Genomic DNA, 24063 nt, shown 5'->3' with positions numbered 1-24063 from the left:
TTCCTTTTCACTCTACACTTCAGACGTCCAGCACAAGTCTGACTTCTGTCATCTGCAGAGATACTCAGATGATTCTGCAGTTGTTGGTTGAATCAGAGATGGAGAAGAGGCTGAGTACAGCAGACTGGACTTCTTGAGGAAGCTAAGATCCTTCAAGGTTTGCAGCAAGATGCTGCAGATCTTCTCTCAGTCTGTTGTTGAGAGCATCATTTCTTCATCTGTTGGGGCAGCAGCATCAGAACCAGGGACATAAAAAGGCTCAATAACCTGATTAAGAAGGTTGGTTCTGTTCTGTTCTGGGGACGACTGTGGAACCTCTGGAGATGATGAGGCAAACAAAGAGTCTTCATAAAATCAGAAAAATCATGGACAACCCTGACCATCATCTTCACTAGACTGTCTTGGGTAAACTGAGCATCTTCAGTCAGAGGCTTCTTCAGATTCACTGTAATACAGACTGCTACAGGAGATCTTTCCTGCCAACAGTGATCACTGTCTACAATAACAAGATGAAAAATTAATGAGTTACAATACTTAACCCTTTCATGCTTGGTGGTCACTGCAGTGGACAGCTATCTAAAGGCCATTTTATTGTGTTTCTTGTGGATTATGTTATAAATGCACACAGACCCTGAAGTGGACACTAGTGCATCACACAATACACCAACAACTGTCCATCCACTGCAAGTGCAAGAAACCTTTTGTTAAATTCAATATGGCAGACAGAAAAAAGGGCATAGTAACCAATCCAGTCCCTCCTTCTACTGTAGAAAACTCTTGCAGGTAAAAAAAAAAAAGCAAAACATATTTTGCTTAAATATAGCAAGAATACTTGCTATATTTAAGCATCCTTACTTAAATATAGCAATAAGTAAGAATGAGTTACTGGTCATTCTTTGAAGTAACTCTGAAAGAATGACTACTGATGTATTTTCCAAATACATTTATATTTGGAGAAAATAACAATTGATCACTTAGAAAACAATCCTAGAAATTTTTATTCCTCCACCTTATATGCCTTAAGAAAATCCTGACAAAGAATCATAATTCATGCATGAAATGGTTCATTTCCTTTTGGGATCAATGAAGTATTTCCGAATTTGAATATTCAGTTAAATGACTAGTCAAAGTCCACCACACATACAGTAAATACATTTATTGTCTCTTCATTTCAGCACAAACTCCTCAGTCAAATTGAAGCTAAATCCCAAGTCCTCCCTGAAGCTTCAAAAAGATTACAGCCGGCTGATGGGCGACTCCAGGCAGCTGAAGTCATTACAGAGGTTTATTTCCGTTGAACTTGTGTGAAGGATGAGGGCAGCTGGAAGGGCTGGGAAGGTTTCTTGCGAGGGTCTGGTGAGGACGTGTGAAGGGTCGAGGGTAGCAGCTGGTTCCTCTTGATGATCTGTAGAGCCAGCTGAGTGTTTCCTAAGGAGACATGACAAAAGCTCAGCGATCACTGGAAACCCAGATCAAAACTGGATCAGCACACTTTTAAAATGTGCAGCTGAAAACAAAGACTGGAACACAGTGGAGAAAACGATGCCTGATGAACATAAGGACAACTGAACCATGGCAACACGTGCAGTAATACTGGAGAAAACAAGTATTAAAGTCAGTTCTTAGTTACATCAACTCATTTTCAACAGGATCTTCAAATGTTGCCTCTGAATACGAGCTCTACACACGAAGCAAAGAAAGGAAAAATCATGATCTGCTTTGCCCTCACAGAGGAAGTGTCTGCATACCTGAAATTTGCACGACACAAATTTGTTTAGCTGTCAGATAACAAACTGTTGAAACATTGAAGCTAGATTCAAATCACCAGACATTACTGCATCTGACTGGTAGTGTGTGCAGCTTGGCAATCACTGAGCTGATCAAAATCACAAGCATTTCTGATCTTCATTTGATCGACTGAGATGTCAACCTGCTGCTCAAATAGAGCAAAACCTTTTCAAGCTGCACAGAACAAAAAGTAATGAACAAAAAACTAAGTAGACACACTTTGAGAATAAATTGAAAAGAAGCAAATAACAGCAACAAGCTGCTGTATATTTTAGAACTTTGAACAAGTTTAATCGTCAACAGATTGAGACGCTTTAAGAAATACAAACCGTTTTGTAGCTCCAGGTAGACGCCCAGCAGGATGGCTTCTGGTGGAATCTCTTTGGAGTTCATCACAGATGCAGCCTGATGGAGAAAAACACAAATATATCCAAATGGAGAAACATAGCAATAAGTTAAGATTTGCTGCCTAGCAACTAAAATGCAAGCAAAATGAAATTTTTAGTATAAATGTCACTTAAGGCATCACAGTGTATGTGACAGTTCATGAAGTGAGGATGTTTAACTTTAGCTACGTTTAGTCTGGGATGCCAGAATGTACTTATGGACCATCCATCAACAAATTTCAAAACTTGATTATCCCAATTTTAATTTATATCCAATTTTGAGAAACAGAAAATTGGATGTATTTTTACAAGTAAGAAAAGAAAGATCCCTAAACTAGAAGTGTTTAGTGATCAGTAGAGCTTTGGCCAGGACAGCACAACATTTGAAAAAGCTAATACTGTGAAATGAATGCAATATAAAAAAAACACAATTTTCAACAGATGACTTGAATAACACCTTAAGTCATGCTGCGCCCAGCCAGCTTGTGACGCAGGTGTTCTCCTGTTAGAGCTGGAAGTGGTAGAAAATCTTGCAGTGGAGAAATGATTAGTAAAAATGTTTTTCTGTCCTGTCCGTCTCATCCGTACTGCCATCAGTCTGTGACTGCTCACACTCTACACTAAAGGCAGCGTCCCACCACAGGGCAGAGACCACCCACTGCCCACTCCTGCAGGTATCCAGAGAGTGGGGGGGGGGTTTGGAAGGACCATCAGTCTCCCTTCACTAACTCAAATGTGGCGTGGAGTATTTTTTAAATCCTCTGACCTTAACTGAATGGAGAGCAGACAGGAAATGGGGAGGAGAGAAAAGGGGGTGCTGCACGCCACCCCTCAAGAAAACCACCCAGGAAATGAAGAACAGGAACAATCTGAGGACAACGAGGCCCAGCCTGCTGCTGTACTGTGGCCTTCAGTCCCTTCTGATGTTTGTGTTGCAGTGTTAGTTTGTGAGGCACACAGTGAAAGGGCCTCCAGCAATATTAGGCAGTGACATGTGGAGGTGAGTACCTGATGCAGGCATTTGCGGGCCTTATCATACTCGCTCCTCAGGCAGTAGGCGCTGCCCAGGTTGAAGAGCATCATGGCCTGCGCTGCTGCCACACTGCTGGGGTAAAACAGCGGCATCTTCTTAGCTGCTGCACAACAGGGAGCCACATCACTCAACATTCAGTAATCATTTCACTAGTTAGAGTGCTGCAGGATGATGATGACTTACATGGCTCTATGGGCTCATCTCCTTTCTCATGTCCTGTAGATAAAAAATGAGGCAACTGTTAAGAAAGGAAAATGTTTGGAGTAGTTTACGGAAGTGTGAGAGTCCACACACCCTGGTCCTGCTCGCTGCTAAGCACGCCTAGTGACACGTCGCTGATGTTCTCTGGGTTCAGGTGAGTGATTGCATCAGATATTCTGTCCAATGAGATGAGAGCTTCAGCGGCATACAGGTGACCCAGAAACCTGAAGGAAGAAGAGGCACAGAGTCACACTGACCTGTTTGTTTCAGATGTTCCTCTGCTTCAACACCCCATTCAGATGATTGCAATTCAGTAAAACCCTGTTAATCAACCATCAGTAGGAATCCTGGGTGCTGAAGCAGGGGAATGCAGGGAACTTGCAGGGCAGTGTGCCTTGAAGACCAGGGTTGAAAAACTTAAGACAGCCGCTCAATTGCTTGCTAGCAAAACAGCAAATCAGACAATCCCAATGGTCCTATATGACATGAAGACATAGTGAAGGTCTTTAGGTTCTTATACCCTGGAACACACAGCCACCTCTCAGCTTCCTCACCGTGTTTGGGACAACTGACCGGCTACAGACACTGGAGACTTAAAGAACAAATCAACTTTTAAAACACATAGTAAAAGCAGCTGGAAGCCAGTAAACGCTTCCTGGCACCGACTGACATCTGATCAATCACACAACAGGCTCACATCCAGAAAGGGGCAAAATGTTCAGCAGAGGTACTGAAAACAAAAACTTGATTCCAACCAGAACCGGCCTGGACTCATTTTACCACTGGAAAACAATAAAAACAGTGAAGATAATAAAAACATCTGGTTTACATCCTAACATTCACCTTCATCTGAAGCTACTCTTCCTTTCCAAAAGATCTGAATAAATAGTTGCTACTCTGCTCTCATTGTCTCTTAAATCTCCTCTATGAAACGTTTGGGGTTATTCAAATTCCTCTCTGGTCCAACATTCTGCTACATGGGAACCTGCACACACCACACACTGGTTTCCAGTTCACTTCAGGACACAATTCAGACTGTCCAGTGTGCCAACAATCCTGCCCCTCATTATTTGGAGGAACAAATAGGAAGGACCAAGATAAGTTTGCAAAATCTTTTTTTGCTTCCTAATTCAGAATTGCTGTCTGAATGGGATTAACAAAGTTATGTCATGTATTGTAGGCAGAGCTGATGCTGCTGCTGATGATGATGATGATGATGCTTACCTGAGGGAGCCAGACACTTTGGTTTGATGAAGCAGTTTGTTAGCGTGGTGCAGAGCCAGCAGGTTGTCTCCCAGGGCCAGAGCCACATAGGCACTACAAGCCAGGATGGAACACCTGCAGACCAGCTCTGGTTACACATCACAGCACAGCAAACAATCATCCTAACACCATCATGGCTCACTGTCTCTACCTGAGGTTTTCCACCTCCTGTTTTCGAAGTGGAGACGATGGAGTTGCAGAAAAAAACTTATCAGCTTCCTGACTTTTTCCACTGCAAACAAACAACAACAACAACAACAACAACACACCATGTCACAATCAACAGCATCATCCAGTCCTGAAGAACATCTTAGTGCAGTGTGTGAATAAAGCATAAAATTGAAAAGCTTTTAAAGCGCAATAAATCAAAGTTTTCTTTCTTTTGCAGAAAAAGCCTGCAGATTATCCATGTTGTGGAATGATGTTCTATAATAAACTGTATGGAATGATGAATATTTGGAGAACTGCTTGGAAACCAGTGAATATCCATAGAGACATTTAGCCCTGAAGCAACGCTGGTTTTCTTGGCAGCTGTAGTTTCATGATCAGCAGTGTCTCTAAATGCAAACTGTAACATGATGCTGCCACCAAAAACTGACATTGTTAAAGTGACTTCTTTCTGATTATGTTGTAATTGTCCAGAAACCATGATGTCTTCTTTCTTCTCAGGTTTCTGTGTTTTGGACACAATCCCCAGTGAGCCACAGACCTGACAGACATCATCTCAGCTAAAACAAATCTACAGTTAGACTTCCAATAAACCTTTTAATTCATTCCTAGACATCATAATGTGTGCCTGTGATTTTTAAGGAGAGCAATGTCTGACATTTACCCATAAGAAGAATAAAACACCCACAAAGGAAGAAATTCATTGGCTTCATCTATATATGAGTGGAATTCAGGTTGGCACAGGCTGGGATAAAAGTGAGTAAAACTGTTATGATGAATAAATGCAAATCATCCTATGCAACTCTAAGCATGTCAAGGTTCAGTTATTAAGTTATTACCCACACAAATTCAGATGTAATGGTACACGGGTTATTCTGACCTGCAGGGGTCACTGTTCTCACTGCCGCTCTCGGTGCTCCCTGATTGGCTGGAGTTCTTGGAGCCGCTTTCAGCCTTGGCGTCCGGCTGCTGGTGTTCGGGCAGCAGCAGCAGGGAGTTCCGCAGGCAGATGGCAGCAAACTCCATACTGGCTACAGGGATGGCAGCAGATTGGCCTTCACTGAACAGAGACAGCAGAATGCAGAGTCAGCATCTGGATCAGCTCCTGACATCCAACAGCTCACTGCCTCCTACATGACAAGTTAAAGTCTTTCCCACTCACCTTTCCTGTTGTAAGCATCTCAACCTGTAATCTCATATTGGAATTTCAGGGTTGAAGGACGTCTGACTGACCTGTAGTTGGTGTTCTGTGAAGACTGTGATGCCAGAACAATCTTGCGATGGTATCCTTGTCCAATTACAGACTGGACTATTCCCTTTTTACTAGGTAAACTCTTGCTTTCCTGCTCGGAGCCCTGGAAACATTAGCAAACATCACAACATATTCACAAACTATGCTGCCCAGTTGTAACATATTATATTTCAAAGCATAAACATATTTCCTATGTAGTTAAATTCTGCAGTTGACAACATTTCCACAATATCCTGAACAGTCCAGAACATGTTCTTCCATTCATGTGGAAAAAGTTTTTGACTGTATGGAATGGAAATTTCATTCATAGACTGAGCCTCTGTTCAGTACTGTAGTCACTGAACTGAAACAAATTAAACTGTAATGACAAATTCACAAAAGCAACTAAAATTAACAAAAGAATGGCCTTAGGTTTTATTCACGTCTCATTACTATGAAGTCTAGTTTCCAGTTGTTTTTGTCTTGCTCTGCCACATTCTGCCAGCAGATGGCAGGCATGCAAGTCAAGATCTCTGACAGTCAGATCTCTGCTCTGTGGTGGAGTTTGATGATTTTCCTTTTCTATGTAGTCCTGTTGTTTTTAGTAATGTTTTGTTTTTGTAAAATACCTTCATAAAAATATTTTGATTAAAAAAAAAAATTCCAAAGTTGGGTTGTGTGAAGTTGTGTTGCAGGAAGTAGGCCTGTAAATAAATTAAAGTTATTGACCTCATTTTAATTTAGCGGTTTTATCGTTTCTTTCTGCGTTTTTCTCTTTCTATGGATGAAAAAAAGCTCACATCCGGTGCTCTCTACTGACCCCTCCCTTCCTCATTTCCTTAGTGTAGTGTCCAGTTCATACTACACACTTTTGGCCCATTTTCAAAACCTGAGAGATCACACATGAACCGACAGAAAATCATAGGTGTAACGGGTTCGACCGGGCCATATGTCCAGACACAAGGCAGAGCAACACAACACACAAGAACCGATTTCTCTCAACGACAGTCAGATTTCAGACAGAAAATCCCGTCAAAATCCACTATATCACACGCGAATTTAGAGTGAACAGACGAGTGATGACGTAGACACAATAGCGATAGTTTGTGAACTTATTTTAAACCATAAAAAATGTAGCAAAAAAGAAAAGGTGTTGGTAGCAATTCCGCTCTAATTGCCGCCTTGTTATTTTTGTGGATATTCTTTGCACAAAATGTTGAATAAACGGCGTTGGAGACGATGTCGCTGGACTTTGGGTTGCGCCATGTCAGCTGTTTGGCCGTTCGTGCTTTCCCCTCAGAAAGTACTTTCTGATTGGCTACCTGTCACATTCAACAGGCTGCGATCTCGTTTGGTGATCAAATAAGCAAGAAAGATCCGCACAGTTGGTGATCGCACAACTGTCCACAAAAGTTTGGACACACCTTCTAATTGAATTCAATTAGAAGGTGTGTCAAACTTTTGGTCTGTACTGTGTATATATATATATATATATATATATATAAATCTTGTGTTTTTTGAACTGGGCTTAAGGGAGGAGTGAACTATTGCATCAGGTAGTCGATGTTCAATCTAATGATTACTGAAGTAAGGTGGTATGGTTTACAGACTTCATAATCTGCACTGTAATCTGTAGTTTTTATTTCCACTTTGGTTTTATGTTGTTTAGTTTTTAATCAAGTGCATTTTTGTTTATGGAGACTGAGAATCCATTTTATTTTTGTTTTTGGTTGTTTTGTTTACCGGTTCCAGTGTTAAGAGTTCCTTTGAAAATAAAGTGCATCCATTTTTGGCAGGATATTGCTTGCATTATTATGTCATTACCATTAAATGAGTTTAAAATGGTCTTCAAACAATATTAACGTTTATCACAAAAATTTTTGAGACAGTTAATTGCTCAGCAAAATTTGTTATTGTGACAGTCCTAGGAGGAAGCAACTACTCCATTAAACCAGTAGCTCCAGTCTTACAGTCCCAACTTGAAAACAAGTCTGTTGTCAAAAACACCTTTCCTTATTATTTCACTTTTTACATGGTTTGACGAAGGAGATATGAACACATGTCTGGAATAATATTTTAAATTTATGTAATTTTTTCATTCAAACCATCTAAGATATTTACATTTGAATTTCATAAAGCAAAATTAGCTGTGATGGACTGGAAACCTGTCCAGATGACCCCACCTCTCACCTGCTGACCACTGGAGTTAGGCACCAGCAGCCCTCCTGACCACAAAGGATGTAAGAAAATGGATGGATGGATGGAAAACAAAGTTAGCTTTAGTTTTGAGTTGTGATTCACTAACATACACCAATTCCTACGGTGCTAAAGAAGGGTGCACCGGAGAGCTGATCTTTAAAATCCTTAACTCAGCAGCTGGTGGATGAAAGCTGAACATACCCCTTTGTTAGCAGAGATGCAGCATTCAGCCAGGCGCAGCCACAGGCGCGGGTTGGAGTGGTAAACCTGAACGGCCTCCATCAGACACTCGAAGGCTGCCAGCGGCCTGGCGGCGTGCAGCAGCTGGACGCCACAGTTATACAGCAACTCATACCGCTTGTTGGACAGCAGGGCGCACATAGGGACACCTGACAGTCTTTTACCTGGAGACAGAAAGTAAGCATTCAGAACTGCTGTGACTGTTACTGGATTCAAATCTAATAGATAATCACCAGATAAAAAAACAACATCCAGTTTGTTCCATTTTGCTTCAGTTTTCTTAACACGACTGCAGTCAGAGGTAGACCCATAAAGCATGACGGGATGAATCAAAGTCACCATGGAAAGAAACAGTCTGGGTTCTGGAGCTTACACTGATTGTTGCCTCCGTCTCCCAGTTGTGCACAAGTGTGATCGTTCTCCTGCAGCGCCTTCTTGAAGTAGAAGATGCCCAGGTTGTGTTTCCCCATTGCAAAGTGGATGCAGCCCAGATTGTTCCAGAACATACAGCGAATACATTCACCTGGATCAAACAGAAAGGTCAGCCCAGAGCCTCAGCATGGACACGGCCCTCAACCTGACAAAACACTTCCTGCTTGTTGCCATGGTGAAGTGTCGTGCATACGAGTTTAAAATAACAGCTTGACATAATGAATGGAGATCTCACGGATCTGACTGCAGGCTGGAGGTCAGCAGATCTCACCGGTTCTAATGGGTCCAGGATGTTCTGCCATGTTGGAGCTGTTCAGCAGTTTCACCGCTTTACGGTAGTTTCCTCTCAGATACTCAAAGTTACTCTTGAGGAAGAGAGAGGGGGCAGACTGGAAGAGAAGAGGCAGGAGAGAAGGAGCTGGGAGGCGTTCTCTGAAAACTCTCCTCCTCTCTACGCTCATAAAGAAGACAACATGGTTTAGACAAGGATCTGCCTAAAGTCCCACAGCTCTGTGTATGACTTTAAGCACTAAAAGTTTACTAGTGGTCAACTCTTCTCTTCGTCCAACTTTGCCCCAAATGTTTCCTGCTGCAGGGTTGTCATGGATACTCACATTTCCTGCTGTGTTCATCACTGATTTAATCTCCCTCTTACAGGCCTTGGAGGACTTCATCTGAATGTACGCCCTCACTTTGTACTGGAAAGAAAGCCAAGAACAGGCAGCTGGTGAATCAGGGGAGAACCTGAACAGCAGATCATGTTTACACTGACCAGCATTCCTACCTGATGGATTTTGGATTTGGCCGCTTCCATCATTGTTACAAACTCCACCTTTTGGTTTGACCCAGAGTTGTTGCTCTAAAAAATATAAACACTTATAATTCACAATATTCTGACATTTTCCTGAGCTTATGGTTCCCACGCAGCTTTAATGGAGAAACGTCATCTAATGAGATGATTGTTGATTTCAGGAGGAACAAGGTTAGATCTGACCAACTCCATCAAGAAGTGCAGCTGGTTGAGGAATATGAATATCTCAGTGTTTATTTTTATATAGATATTTTGTAAATATATTGTGCTTAATTTCCCTTTGGGATTAATAAAGTAATTTTGAATTTGAATTATTGTCCAGCAAAATGTGTTCTGGTGGCAGGACTAACTGTGTGTAAATTGTCTTACTCTGAACAACAACTAAATCTTTGTTTTCCATTTGGCAGAGCGGTCAACTACCTCTGCCTTGCCGTTCTTGTTGCTTCCTTGTACAGAGATCTTGTCCAGAACAGCCAGCAGGTGGAGCGCCTTCTCTGGTTGGAATGTCAGCAGGTAGAGATCCACCAACAGGAAGCACACCGACTGGGCAAATTTCTCTTCTAGAACAAATACAATAATTAACTCCAAGTCAAAGGCCTTCATGTGCAAAAAGCCACATTCCAGTTATCATTCAAAAACACATCATCAGGTTCTTAAGCAAAACCAAAAACATTAAACTGTTGCTGCTGAAAGAGCAGCAGGGACTGTGACCAGCAGCACAACATACCAAATGGTTCGAGGAACTGGTAGAGCTTCTCTCCTATAGAGATGGCCTCAGAGTACTGGCGCATGTGGTAGTGGATGATGGCCTGGTTATAGTACAGCAAACTATTCTCCACATCATCCAAGCCATCAACATCTTCTGTGGCTGTGTGAAGCTGGGACACACAGCTCAGGTCATGAACAAACACAGGTGTGTGTGTGTGTGTGTAGAAGAGAAGACACAGATGTGTAGTTTTACCTGATTCTTCATCGCTGAAAGGGTCTGCTTCAACGAACCCGTCGCAGTCTGGCCACTTCTGTAGAACTCTAAAACAGCTTTATTCAAAGAAATTTTGTAGTCCTCATTGTTGAGCTCCTGCAAGGCTTCAAGCTGTTTCAGAGACTCGTCATACTTTCCAGCCTATGAAGAGGATGTTGGACAATCTCACAAATCTGGAGCAGGTGGGGGGAATTATGTTATAGTAAACTATAAAAAACACACAGCAAAGTCCAGAAACTCTTTTACTGACTATCTTTATTAATCAATTACCATCAGGACAACTCCCTTGTAGGTCCTGCTTGATGCATTGCTTTTATACCTACAGATCATTCTACACATGTTTTGTGCTGAAATATTTCTAATTTTGGAATGGCGTTAGTAACAGCTGCAGATGAATAAGACGAGATGCTCTGCATGTTCTGACCCACAACCTGCTGGCAGCAGCGCCATTAAACAGGAAACAGAAGATGAGGTACAATTCCTGTCCAACCAATAGCAGGAGTAGCACTAGCAACACCAAAGGCTTATGGTTATCAGAATGTCAAGTAAAGGAGGCTCACAAAGTCCAAAAAGTTATATTTCTTGTAGTTGTTTTTCTCGTACTTTGTTTGGGTCGAGGCTGGTCTGCGTTCACACAAGCGAACCAAAACCACCACATAAAATGGGTCTGGGTCCAAGGGTTCGCTTGAGTGGATTTGCACATGAAGGACGGGTCTGGACCAACGGAGGAAACCGTTAAAGTGGACCAAATGTGTTGGGTGTAAACGCATCCTAAAACAGTTGGGTCTGAATTAACCTGACCACTGATGGGCTGTGACACTAGAAACAACCTAATAGTGTGTAGAACCACAATTAGGTTGAGATCTCTGTTGATTCTCTTTGCCAGCAATAAAATGTCTTAAGCATTCCTCTTGCTCTGACTTAAACTTCTCAATCATGAAGGATGGCCAACACAACCTCAACATTTCATTCACTTCCTCTGCTGCCATTGCTAAAGTACAATAATAGACCAATTACAATTAAAAACAGCACAAAAAAAAAATCACCGTCATCGTTCACAACTTGTCCTTCTGTTTGCTGACTGGCCAGGATTAAATGCATCTTGAGAAATAAACTCAATGTGATAAACCCAGGTGGAACACTGAAGGAGGATGAGAATCCAGTGGAACTGCTTACGAAGGCAATGGCCAGGCTATCACTGTTTATAAATAGGCCTGTCACAATAAATTAAAACTAGCGTATCAACGTCATTTTAATTATCGGCTTTATCGTCTCTTCCAGCCTTTTTCTCTTTCTGTTGATGACAAATGAAAAAAGGCTCAATTCCGGTGCTCTCCACTGATTCTCCCTTCCTCATTTCCTTAGTTTAATGTCCAGTTCACACTACACCTCTTAGAGCTGTCGGCCGATTGTCGACCCATTTTCAAAACCTGAGAAACCAAACATTAGCCGACAGAAATCCTAGGTATAACGGTGTGGTGTCCAACAATGGGAACAAAATAATGGCTACAAGTCCAGTGAAGTCATTTTAAAACCAGGCATTAATCAATGTTTTACTACAATCTACCTGCAGTGCATGTGGCTCTAGCGTAGGCCTGTCACGATAAACGAAAAATCGATTAATCGTACGATAAATTAAAACTATCTACGTCATTTTAATTATCGCCGTTATCGTCTCTTCCAGCCTTTTTCTCTTTCTGTTGATGACCCTAAATGAAAAGAGGCTCAACTCCGGTGCTCTCCACTGATCCTCCCTTCCTCATTTCCTTAGTGTAATGCCCAGCGCACACGACACCATCTTAGTGCTGTCGGTCGATTGTCGGCCCATTTTCAAAATCTGAGATCACACATTAGCCGACAGAAATCCTAGGTATAACGGTTCGATCGGGTTCGATGTGCCGTGTGATGTCCAACAGTGGGCACAACAAAATGGCTACAAGTCCAGCTAACTAATTTTAAAACCAGGCATTAATCAATGCTTTACTACAATCTACCTGCAACGCATGTAGCTCTAGTGTCAGCGTAACGTCCTGACTGAATGAAAATCATTAGAACCTATTTATGTCACGTTAACGAAGAACAGCTGAAAAGTTACTGGGTTCATCAACGTAGCGATTTTGCTCCAACTCCTCCCCTCGTTGTTTCTATATTCTTTGTACAAAATGTTTTATAAACATTAATGTTGTTTCCACATATCATCTCCAATGTCCGCTGGACTTCGGGTTGCGCCGTTTCAGCTGTTTGGGATTCCCCTCTGTAATTCCCCCTGAGAAAGCAGGAGGAGAATCTGTGCTTTCTGATTGGCTACCTGTCACATTCAACAGGCTGCGTTAACAATCCCAGCTGAGAAAACCCCTGATTTAGATCGGAGCGCCACAACACACTACACACTACAGGATGATCACAAGCCACAATCTTAGAACGATCAAAGTTTTATTGCATCAGGTAGTCGATGTGCCCATCTTCTCTATTTAAATCTAATGATTACTGAAGGGCAATATGGTAAACAGACTTCATAATCTGCACTCTTTTGGTTGAATGCAGTATTTATTTACACTTTGGCTTTATGTTATTTCGTTTTTATTCAAGTACATTTTTGTTAATGGAGACTGAGAATCAACTTTATTTTTATTTTTGGTTGTTTTGTTTATTTTGTTTCTAAGTTCCAGTGTTGGGTGTTCTTTTGAAAATAAAGTGCACCCATCTTTGGCAGGAAATCGCATGCATTATTACGTCATTTCCATTAAATCAGTGTAAAAAGGTCTTCAAACAATACTATCGTCTATCGCAATAGTTTTTTGAGACAATTAATCATTCAGCAAAATTTGCTATCGTGACAGGCCTACTCTAGTGTCAGTGTAACGTCCTGACTGAATGAAAATCATTAGAACCTATTTATGTCACGTTAATGAAGAACAGCTGAAAAGTTACCGGGTTCATCAACTGGTAGCAATTTCACTCCAACTCCTCCCATTGTCATTTCTATATTCTTTACACCAACTGTTTATAAATATTAATGTTGTTTCCACATATCATCTCCAATGTTGCCTTTGTCAGCTGTTTGGGATTCCCCTCTGTAATTTCCCCTCAGAAAGCCGGAGGAGAATCCTCACTTTCTGATTGGTTACCTGTCACATTCAACAGGCTGCGTTAAGCTCCCATTGGGGAAAACCCCTGATTTAGATCAGAGGGCCACAATGATCTACTGTAACACACCACACACTGCAGGATGATCGGTTATAAAATCACAAGACAATCTTAGAACGATCAACGTTTTAAGATTGTCTTAAGGATAAAATGTAGGAGTGAACTAACGTGTAGTGTGAACTATTGCATCAGGTAGTCGATGTTCCATCTTCTCTATTTAAATCTAATGATTACTGAAGGACAATATGGTTTACAGACTTCATAATCTGAACTCTTTTGGTTGAATCCAGTATTTATTTACACTTTGGCTTTATGTTGTTTAGTTTTAATTCTAGTACATTTGTTGTTAATGGAGACTAAGAATCCATTTTATTTTTGATTGTTTTGTTCATTTTGTTTTCCAATTCCAGTATTAAATGTTCTTTTGAAAATAAAGTGTATCTATCTTTGGCAGGAAATCGCATGTATTATTATGTCATATCCATTAAATCAGTGTATAAAGGTCTTCGAACAATATTATTGTTTATCGCAAAAGTTTTTGAGACAATTAATCGCTGAGCAAAATTTGTTATCGTGGCAGGCCTATTTACAAACATCATTCTCATTCATTCATTCATTCATTCTCATGTTATTAGTCTCTATAATTCATGTTTTTGCTCCTTTTATTATGTCTGCAGCTTTACATATTTGGCACAGGAAATCTGAAAACAGACAGATTATGTTGAGATCCCCAAAAACATCAAAAGACAATATTTACCAGAAAAGCTTCGTATGCACTCGTTGCCATCTCCTTCTCCTGGTCCGTCATCCCACTGGACAGCGAGCCGTTATGTTTTGCCTCGTTTATTTCTGCTCAATTCAAACAAACAGATTAAAATGTGCCAAACGCTGCATTACAATATTTATGGTAGAAATTAGACCTGGCTTGTCCAGCTTTACAATAAGTTACAGGCAGAATAAGGAGCATAAAAAGTAGCTCATCAAATGTATATCCTACCTAGTGACAAGTAGAAAACATAAATATAACTGTAATCATAGCTAGAGAATAATCAAAAAACAGTTAAATTCCTAAAGAAACACACAAAACATTCATGAAGAAAGCATCTTGTACACATGGCCAGAGTTATTTCTCCACAGTTGGAAGCAGTGAGCATGGCTGAACCCACACTGGAATTGGAACAACAGAATTAGGATCTGTGTCAATTCATCTGAACCAGGGCATAAACAAGGTTGATATATCCTTCTGTCTCCAGTAATCCAGCATGTACTTGATGACATGAGGTGACCTTTGAAAACACTGCTTCCTGACCACAACTTGTTAGGATGAATGTGTGTCAGCAATGGAACCAGCAAGAAACAGGAGATTCCTTCACTCTGGAAATATTTTGAAATCATCCCTCCTAACAGGGTTTGCAAATAGTAAAAAAATAATCACTAATAATATTAACAATAATAATAATGTCAAAAAACAATCCTAATCCTATTGTATAATTGATTTCTTCTAATTTGTGGTGTTTTAAAGTATTGGCTGTATTCAAAAGAACTTCAATATAACAATAACCCCTCATAGCTACTGCTATAAATTTTATTAGACAGTTAAGGATGATATAAAATGTTCTACATAATGGTGTTAAAAGAAAACCACCTGCGGAGAACATTTTCATCAGACACTGACTGAAAAGCGTTCGACTCATTTGTCTCAATAAAGGTGTAAAAACCGTACTTATTTCAATTAATCTGCGATATAAAACCCACCGGTTTAGGGCTTACATGGTTAAGAAACGGATAATGTTACGAGTATCTTTAAAAATTTCGTCTTCGGTTATATTTCAGTCCGTTTTCTCATCAATATGCGAGAGTTTAGAGCGATGTGCGCTCCCGACAGAGGGGATGCAATTCTCGGCATAAACACCTGCTCCTTCACTGGACTGCCAGTTTTGGCGGGTCTAAATCGTTGCCAACAAAAAAGTTCATCCCCAAGAAGAGGAACAAAATATGCGTCCAGTTTTTGGCTTTTCCTTTCTCTCTTTTCAATCCTTTTCACTTTGCCGCTCCATGGAGCTCCACTCATTTTAACTTAGTCCGTAGAAATGCTCTAGCTAGTTTGCCATCTGTTGCCAAGTGACTGATGATGATGTTGTTGGACGCCTGGTGACAAGCTTTACCCAGAATACACTTAGAGACAATATGGACGATCCACTTGTAATTTTGTGTCATAAAATTAAATGTAAATAAAGCTAAAGTCATCTAGCACAACATTTTATTCAATATTATACACCCACTACGTCACTAAAATCAGTCGGTCTTATAAAGAATTTAGCAACCATAAGTCAACATTGTTTGGGGCAGCCTACTATATAATCTACTGGGACACCAAACTGTATAATCCTTCAAACACCATACTCAACAGGAGAAGACACGCCAGCTCTCATCAGAAGTGATAAAGGCTTGGATCCTTGAAGTCATGTTCTGCTTCCCCCAGACGCTCCGCCCCTGACTAGCAACACATATAAAGGGCCATAAGCATGCTATAGATAGAGAAACACCTGGACAAGAGTCTCATATTGGCAGAATCCTTGAGTCATTCTGATCAGACCCAGCTTGACCCAAGAGAAGGTTCTGTTTTTGTGGAAGACATCCTGCCTGGTTCCAGTTCCAGAGAAAACTTACTTTTCAGTCTATAGTTAATGACCGACAAGTGATAAATGACTATAGACCTGTTGCCCTGACAACCGACATCATGAAGGTAAAGAAGAAACTCCTGGTGGCCCGTCTGACTAAGCAGACAAAGACATATCAAGACCCCCAGCAGGTTGCTTATCGCTGTGGATCTGGAGTTGATGATGCCATCATTCACAACAAACCCACTGTCATCTGGTCAAAGCGGGCAGCACTGTGAGGATCATGTTCTTTGATTTCTCCACAGCATTTAACACAATTCAGTCTGTGAGAAACTCCAGAAGACACAGGCGGAGTCCTCAACAATCACCTGGATCTATGACCAGCTCACAAACAGACCACAGTTTGTGAGACTGAAGGACACAGCAGCACCACAGGGCCCTGTACCCTCACCATTCCTTTTCACTCTACACTTCAGACGTCCAGCACAAGTCTGACTTCTGTCATCTGCAGAGATACTCAGATGACTCTGCAGTTGTTGGTTGAATCAGAGATGGAGAAGAGGCTGAGTACAGCAGACTGGACTTCTTGAGGAAGCTAAGATCCTTCAAGGTTTGCAGCAAGATGCTGCAGATCTTCTATCAGTCCAGTGGTTCCCAAGGATCCCCCCCTTCCTGCCAACAGCGATCACTGTCTAAAATAACTCTTTGAAGAATCTGAATTAATGGGCAACAATACTTAATTTCCCTGTGGGATCGATTTAGTATATTTAAATTTGAACTGAATTTGATGCATCATAGCAGGTTGAAAGGTTCAGGGAATATTTAACTTAGTATACAATTTGTTGCAGGTATTTTTCCACAGAGTTGTTAAAGTACTATCTAAATGTGGCTGTGAAAAGTACAGTGAGTACGTTGCACCGCACAAAGTACACATCACATCCTCATGACCGGCGTTCTCCGTCCCCAGAAAACGAAATATGGGTATTATCAACTCCTCCATTGGATTATCTCTGGGCTACTTTCAGAGACATCAGATAAAAGCGTTAAGCTGCCTCTATGTTGGGTATTGAGGGAACCAGAAGCTGTTTGGTGGCTGAGACAATGCATAGAGCGACACCGGCCTATAGTTGAAAGAAATGTTTGATGTTTGGAAAAAGTCCAGGGTCACAGCTAAACAAAGTGCAAGCATCAAAACGTTCCTTTAAAATATCGTTGGCAAATAATTGCTTTTCGTCATCTGGTCACCAACCTGACGTTAGCATAGCTAACCACTTAGCCTGTAAGAAACTGAGAAACTCACCGCTGTTCTCTGCCATTCCTACTTGAGGTCTTGAAGATAATCAGAAAATATTAGGCTGTTGTCAAAATTAGGTCACGTTAAACAACGTCTGCTAACTAAACTACATAGAAAAGTGGCGGATAAACACTTAATATCTTCAAATACATAAACAAAACTGTTAGCCAAATTATCTCATATGCTCTAACATATTCTTCTTTGGTGTTTGATGACGATCCTAAACCGTTCAGGAACTCAGTGGCGCCCCTTGTTGGTAAACATTCTTCTTCTTGAGTTTTATTGGCGGTTCCAAAAAACATCACCGTCACCAACTGGTATGGAGTGTGATTCATGGGGATTTAATTAATGTGTAAATATATACGTAAATATATCTGTACATATGTATATACATAAAGTACAGTAAATGTTTAATTTAAGTGAAATAGTTCTGGTATCACAATAAGGGAAACTGCAAAAATATTTCAGAGGTGAAACAAAGAAGTCGCTGAGTAAACTGAAATGTTTAGTACTTAGAAGATGTATGTTAATATATGAACATTCTCTTGAAATTGTGTAGCTGAAATAAATTTATACTATTAGCAAATGCAATAAATGTCTCCCATTATCTGTACCAATATTAATACAAAAAGTCAAGCATTGAAAACTCACTGCTTCATAAAAGTCCATGCAAACCTAAATCTACCATTTTAATAATAATAATAAAAATCTGTTGGGGATGCAACTTTATAGTTTCATTTTTCTCAGCGGTAACTCAGTGACAAAAATGGCCTAAAAAAAGAGGAATCATGTCTGTATACTGCAAGGATAGCAAAAATTTACCCTAGCGTAAATTGTTATTATGAAACAGCAAAGGTATGATGTTATATTTTGGGATTCAGGAAATAAGCCAATTTTTACTATTCACAGCCAGCCCAAAGCAGAAGCAAACTAAGAGGCTGGTTAGGGCCCCAGGACCAATGGAGGCCAACCCAAAAAGAATTTTATTATAATTTTTGTAATGATTTATGTGATTATATTAACAAAAACACACCATGTCATTATAACCCTGTGGTTTTAATAATAATATCTATTTGATATAGGGGTCTCAAACTCCAGTCCTCCAGTCGCTGTCCTGCAGATTTTAGATGTGCCACAGGTCCAAAACACGAATGAAATGTCTTAATGACCTCCTCCTTGTGTAGATCAGTTCACCAGAGCATTAATGACCTCATTATTCTATTCAGGTGGTGCAGCAGAGGCACATCTAAAAGTTGCAGGACAGCGGCCCTCGAGGACTGGAGTCAAAACACCTCTATGGACAAAAATTTAAAAAAAATTAATTGCTGTTGGGAGCCCCCTGGTGGCCACGGTAGGTCACGGCAATATGAGCTTCAATGTGCAGCATACATCCAAACCTCCAAATCACCGGTGGAAGATAAGTTATCAAAACAATGTCACAAAAAATAACTTATCCTTCCGGGAGAGAGAAAAGAAAGAAGAAGAATAGAAAAAAAAGCCAAGATTTATTTGCATGTATGCCTGGACTTTTATAAATAAATATCTAAGCAAAATTTTGTTTTGGGGCCCTCTATTTCTACTAATAATGTGGATTGCTGCAATCAACAGTCAAACAATTAGATCATTTAAACACCTCCTAGGCTTATTGCATCTCTGACAGTACTTCTTACATTCTATCCTAAATGAAACATTTATCTGCACCAATTTCCTTAATTTTGAGGACTGCATCCTGAGTTTTTGGCATGTGGGTAAAAAGCATACCCTAAACCTTGACACAAAGAAATCACTGACTCTGAGGATAGTCGAGTAGAATTTTTAATTACAACATTTAGACATCATTTAAAAGACAGAATACAATGTTCATGTAAATACGCAACAAACCCAATTTCCTTAAAATCGGTTTTGTTTAAAATTTTTTCATGAAAAATCATATGAATTTTTTTTTCTTTTACATTATAAATCACTAACTTGCATTCAGCAGATATATAGATATATCATTTCTGTTGTCCCATTACTCCTGGTTTTGCCTATTGGGATCAAATTGAAATGTGCAGTTACTATTTTCTCTACATGTCTGCATCAGTCCTATCCTGGACAACATCTGTCCCTGACCTGATGCTGACCAAAACATCATGTCAGAGACAGACAGCATCTGTCCAGGCCTGATCCACCCAATCAGTAATCAGGATAGGCTTTCTGATTACAGAAAATACAGGTGCACTTTGTAAAAACTCAAAGCAAAATTATTATTTTTTTTAAATTATGAAAGTTGAAAACAAATGACTATATGCAGCCCAAACTTGTACAGGACTAATGCAATGGCAGCTTAAAATGAACCTGAAAGATATGGGAATTGGAAAATATAATTGTGACTGAAAATATAAACGTTGACACTGAAATAAAATTATATTCAGCTTATTTATGTAAACGGAATTAAAGCAAACAGAGGGAGTCTTAGACCTTCCTCTGATGCAGATTATATCGGTAGGTTGGTCCAAAAGGATTTCCACTTCGACCCGCTTCCTTCCAGGATGTCTCCAGCTGGCTGGCACTCACTGAGAACTGTGACTGTAATAATAATAATAATAATAACGGAGGAAGTTGGGTTGTGGTCCTAGAGAAATTCATATGATTGATTCTTGTGCCATTTCACAAATGTCTCAAGGCACTTTACAAAAAAATAAAATAATTCAGTCACACATACCTTCCAATTAATTCTAGTTATCAGTGCATTAAGTTCAGTCTAATATTCAAATGAGATTAAAGGTTTTCTAAGTGACTGCAGAAAATTGCTCCAAGTCAGTGACATGTAAAGTACAACAATGTGTGAAATTCAAAGTCAACGTTCAAATTCAATTTTACACATTTTTTGTACTTTACCATCTAAAAGCTTCATAGAAAGTTTTATAGAATTACAGTGGAAATTAAATGTAAAAACCCCCAAACTGTTTTAAGTAACTTAGGGACCTTATATATATATATATACACACATACATAGTAATGTGACCATTTAGACTTTCAAGCAAGACACAGTGAGTGATGCTTTCTGTTTATTTGTTGTTGTCTGTAGCTGGTTGTGGAAAATGATCAAGTATGATTAGCCAAAGTTAAATACCATCAGTAAATTGTATGAGTGTCTTTAATATCCATTTGTTTAGCAGACCTTCGTTTCTCTCTTCAGTGGGTTGTTGTTCAGGTCATCTCTATCCCATGCTCCATGTCCAGAACGGGTCGTTTTTGTCATGACGTGGTGGATGAGGTGGTGAGGCAGCAGGCAGTAGACCCAGGATTAGATGAATAATGATGGTTTTAATGATTGGTGCCCAAAAATACAAAGTCTAACAATCCCAAATACCAGGCAGCAGAAGGCGGAGCGGAAAGCTAAGGCTCATCACTGGTAGCAACTGGCTAAACGAAGGGACAGCAAGACAAACTGGAACCAAACATTTGACAAGGACCCGACAGAGACGCAGAGACACAGGTGACATTAAATATACAGAAGGTAATCAGGGAACGAGACACACCTGGGAATAATCAAGGGGAAGACAGGACAGCAGAGACTCGGAAGACACAGGAACTCAAAATAAACACACAGAGAACTCAAATCAACACAGAGAAAAACCCAAATCCTTACAGATTTTCTGGTGTGAAATCCCTGTCTATCCGCTCTACGTAGCGCTGCAGAGTACTGTAAAACTGTTCACTCTTGGAGAAAGTGTAGTATGCAGAGATCTCCTCCCATGCCTTGTGGCTTGGAAATGGCATGGGATCAGGTTCTTTGTTCTCAAAAAAGCTCTGCAGGTTTCTCTCAGCCAGCTTTTTTGCATAGTCCACAGTGAAGGCATCAAAGCACTCCTTCTCTTTCTCAATATAACGCTTCCAGAACGTAAGCTGCAGGTAGCTGACCTGGGAGCGGCAGTTTTTGCAGCAAGTGCCCAAAAGACCTACAATGGCAGCAAGAATTATGACACTCCAGCCCAAAATCTGCAGATGTAATGAAAACAAAACATTCTGTCAATTAGTGACATGCATTTTTCCAATAATGATCAGCTGATGAAGGCTAGGTTAGCAAAACTTTAGAACTATGTGCCAATATTCTATGGAACATTATTAACTCACTTTATGCTTTATTATTGCTTTGAAGAAAAGGACATCATCAAATTATATCATGTACATCCATAAATCTCATGGGTTTGTGATAAATAAATATTGTAAAATATGTTTCTCTGTTTCCACTTAACAGTAGGGCGTGTCCAGCTCATCTGACAGTATCAATGCTTATTTGGAGTTAAATTATAAGGAATTTGTATTGATTGATGGATTGATTGATTGATTGATTGATTGATTGATTGATTGATTGATTGATTGATTGAGTGATTGTTGTCTGTCACTTTTCTGAGCAATATCTCCATAAACTTATAGGCTTTTGGAGTCATTCCGTAGATGTTTTACTGGACCTTACATAGATGTTACATTTAAAATAACTTCCCTGTCTAGAAAACACTCCTGCCCTTAAAGCTACAGTGTCATTTAGACTGCTGCACAACATTTGTTTTACAAATTTTCAAAGCCATGAAAGAATTTGGGTAATAAGTTTCAGACTTCACAAAGCCCTTTTGGATGCACAGGAGGTTAGGGATAATTAAATGCAATCCTCTAAACCAGGGGTGTCAAACTCCAGTCCTGGAGGGCCGCTGTCCTGAATCTTTTAGATGTGTCTCTGCTGCAGCACCTGAATAGAATAATGAGGTCATTAATGCTCTGGAGAACTGATCTACACCAGGAGGAGGTCATTAAGACATTTCATTCCAGTGTTTTGGACTTGTGGCTCATCTAAAACCTGCAGGACAGCGACTGGAGGACTGGAGTTTGAGACCCCTGCAGTCTAAATGTACACAAAGATGGAATTGGTGTGTCTTACTTGTGACTGAGCCCTGAACATCATCAGCAGCTTCATCCGTTCATCACTGGAGAGTTTAGAGTTATCACAGGGAACCAGGGCCAGCTGCTTCCGACACTGCAACGTCTTGTTTTTACAAAACAGATTCACAACCAGGTTATCATCCAGACCGCTGATGGCACATTCATAAAAGGTCCCATTGAGCAAGGCCACGCACAGCCACATAACAGGGGCCACACAAGCACCAGTAATAATGCTCAATAAGACCCTGAAACAGCCAGTGGCGTTCCCGCGAGGACAAAGCTTCATGGGGTTAAGACAGCAGCCAGTGTAGAGCCTCCACAGCCCGCTGCTGAAGAACAGACCCAAAACAAAAAGCACTGCAGCTGGACCAAGCAGAAACGTCAGCCCATACGTGAAATTCTGCTCATGGTTACATGGGCACTGAAATGAAATCATGGAAAAAGCTCGCTCCCCACCTATAGTTAGGAGTGCCATAAAACTGTAACCAATGGTGGTTTTTTGGTCCACGAAGAAACGCAGTACTGTCTGGAAGTTATCCATGGTGTTGGTATCCAGGAACTATCCAAAACTATCCCAGAGAAAAGTCTAACCAAACCTCTACCAACTTCTTCCTGCTCTGTTGTTTGTCAGAGATTCATCTGCCAAACCAGTTTGTGCCCCTCCCTTTGGTGGTCTGTTGTCAAGCTCCTCCTTTGCTCACTTCAACACTGAATTCTTCTGCCCTGAGAAGAAGTATCTGCTGTGCTTGAACTAATAGAAATAACAATTGTTGGGGTTAGTTATTCTTTATAGGTTTTCCTTTCCAGCTGTGACATTGGGATAAGTACTGTTAGTGTGTGATGTCTTACATTTACTTCTGACAGAAGAACCAACATCAAGCACAAAGAAATGCAAATGATTATACAAGAGGAACAGTTCTTGAATAACCTTAGTTATTTCTCAATACAAATTCTCTCAATGTACATTTAGTATGAAATTCAGTCTGTTGCAAAGACATGACTGAACATGTAGAACATGCCTTTGCAGCAGAAGCACATTTAGAGAACAAGAGGCATTGGGGGAAGTGCCCACATCCTCCTTGTGGTTTACTCTTCCAGTCCAGGACTGAGCATTTCGACTGCAGTCCATCACACAGATACATCCTCTTTTAAAACTAACTCGTCCTCTGCAGCAACAAACTGAGCACTGAGCACCACAGGCAAACTGGGTCTAATCTAAATATCTAAGTATGTCTAAATGTTCTGTCTGTGATGAAAAACAACCTGAAATAATTGAGAAAGTCCTGGCTGAAGACGATAGTGGGCGGGATTAAACAAGGCAGTTGAAAACGTTTCAGATGATGA

The 24063-nt window shown here is 40.4% G+C and overlaps 2 protein-coding genes across 7 annotated transcripts; both read right to left on the bottom strand.

Moving 5' to 3' along the window:
* Window positions 1-1141: 1141 nt before the first annotated feature.
* On the bottom strand, window positions 1142-18043 carry cnot10 (CCR4-NOT transcription complex, subunit 10). Of its 5 annotated transcripts, none has more exons than XM_044116207.1 (19): window positions 17803-18043; window positions 14639-14730; window positions 10714-10875; window positions 10480-10630; window positions 10173-10312; window positions 9726-9800; window positions 9556-9639; window positions 9213-9330; window positions 8895-9032; window positions 8471-8673; window positions 6073-6194; window positions 5720-5899; window positions 4823-4903; window positions 4633-4746; window positions 3502-3632; window positions 3391-3423; window positions 3183-3310; window positions 2118-2193; window positions 1142-1428 (listed from the first exon to the last, which is right to left on the bottom strand). In XM_044116207.1, exons 1-19 carry the CDS (start codon window positions 17816-17818, stop codon window positions 1286-1288), a joined length of 2187 nt encoding a protein of 728 aa, XP_043972142.1. In that variant the 5' UTR covers window positions 17819-18043; the 3' UTR covers window positions 1142-1285. The 5 variants fall into 5 exon arrangements, with proteins under 5 accessions (XP_043972142.1, XP_043972141.1, XP_043972137.1 ...); XM_044116206.1 differs by having other exon boundaries at window positions 3183-3307; window positions 8883-9032; window positions 10173-10309; XM_044116202.1 differs by having other exon boundaries at window positions 8883-9032; window positions 17803-18042.
* A 1558-nt stretch (window positions 18044-19601) lies between these two features.
* LOC122830661 (calcium homeostasis modulator protein 5-like) lies at window positions 19602-23354 on the bottom strand. 2 transcript variants are annotated; one of them, XR_006370568.1, is made up of 3 exons: window positions 22718-23354; window positions 20960-21780; window positions 19604-20364 (listed from the first exon to the last, which is right to left on the bottom strand). XR_006370568.1 is itself a non-coding variant. In XM_044116201.1 (2 exons), the coding sequence occupies exons 1-2, from the start codon at window positions 23258-23260 to the stop codon at window positions 21427-21429; spliced, it is 897 nt and encodes a 298-aa protein (XP_043972136.1). In that variant the 5' UTR covers window positions 23261-23354; the 3' UTR covers window positions 19602-21426. The 2 variants fall into 2 exon arrangements, 1 of the variants encoding a protein (XP_043972136.1); XM_044116201.1 differs by having other exon boundaries at window positions 19602-21780.
* Window positions 23355-24063: the final 709 nt, after the last annotated feature.

The sequence above is a fragment of the Gambusia affinis genome, linkage group LG05, assembly GCF_019740435.1.
Source record: "Gambusia affinis linkage group LG05, SWU_Gaff_1.0, whole genome shotgun sequence".
Classification (NCBI taxonomy): domain Eukaryota; kingdom Metazoa; phylum Chordata; class Actinopteri; order Cyprinodontiformes; family Poeciliidae; genus Gambusia; species Gambusia affinis.
Note: the sequence above shows the minus strand (reverse complement) of the source record. Positions and strands in the feature narration are given on the sequence as shown.

What these genes read in the sequence shown, in the direction of transcription:
- cnot10 (XM_044116202.1), bottom strand. An exon ending in AGACGGAGGCAACAATCAGT is followed by an intron (nt 8,674 to 8,882) that starts GTAAGCTCCAGA and finishes TTCTGTCTCCAG; the next exon opens with GTAAAAGACTGTCAGGTGTC. An exon ending in GCATCTCTGCTAACAAAGGG is followed by an intron (nt 6,195 to 8,470) that starts GTATGTTCAGCT and finishes TAATGTTTCCAG; the next exon opens with GGCTCCGAGCAGGAAAGCAA.
- LOC122830661 (XM_044116201.1), bottom strand. Translation starts at nt 23,260, where the DNA reads ATGGATAACTTCCAGACAGTACTGCGTTTCTTCGTGGACCAAAAAACC. An exon ending in TGTTCAGGGCTCAGTCACAA is followed by an intron (nt 21,781 to 22,717) that starts GTAAGACACACC and finishes TTACATCTGCAG; the next exon opens with ATTTTGGGCTGGAGTGTCAT.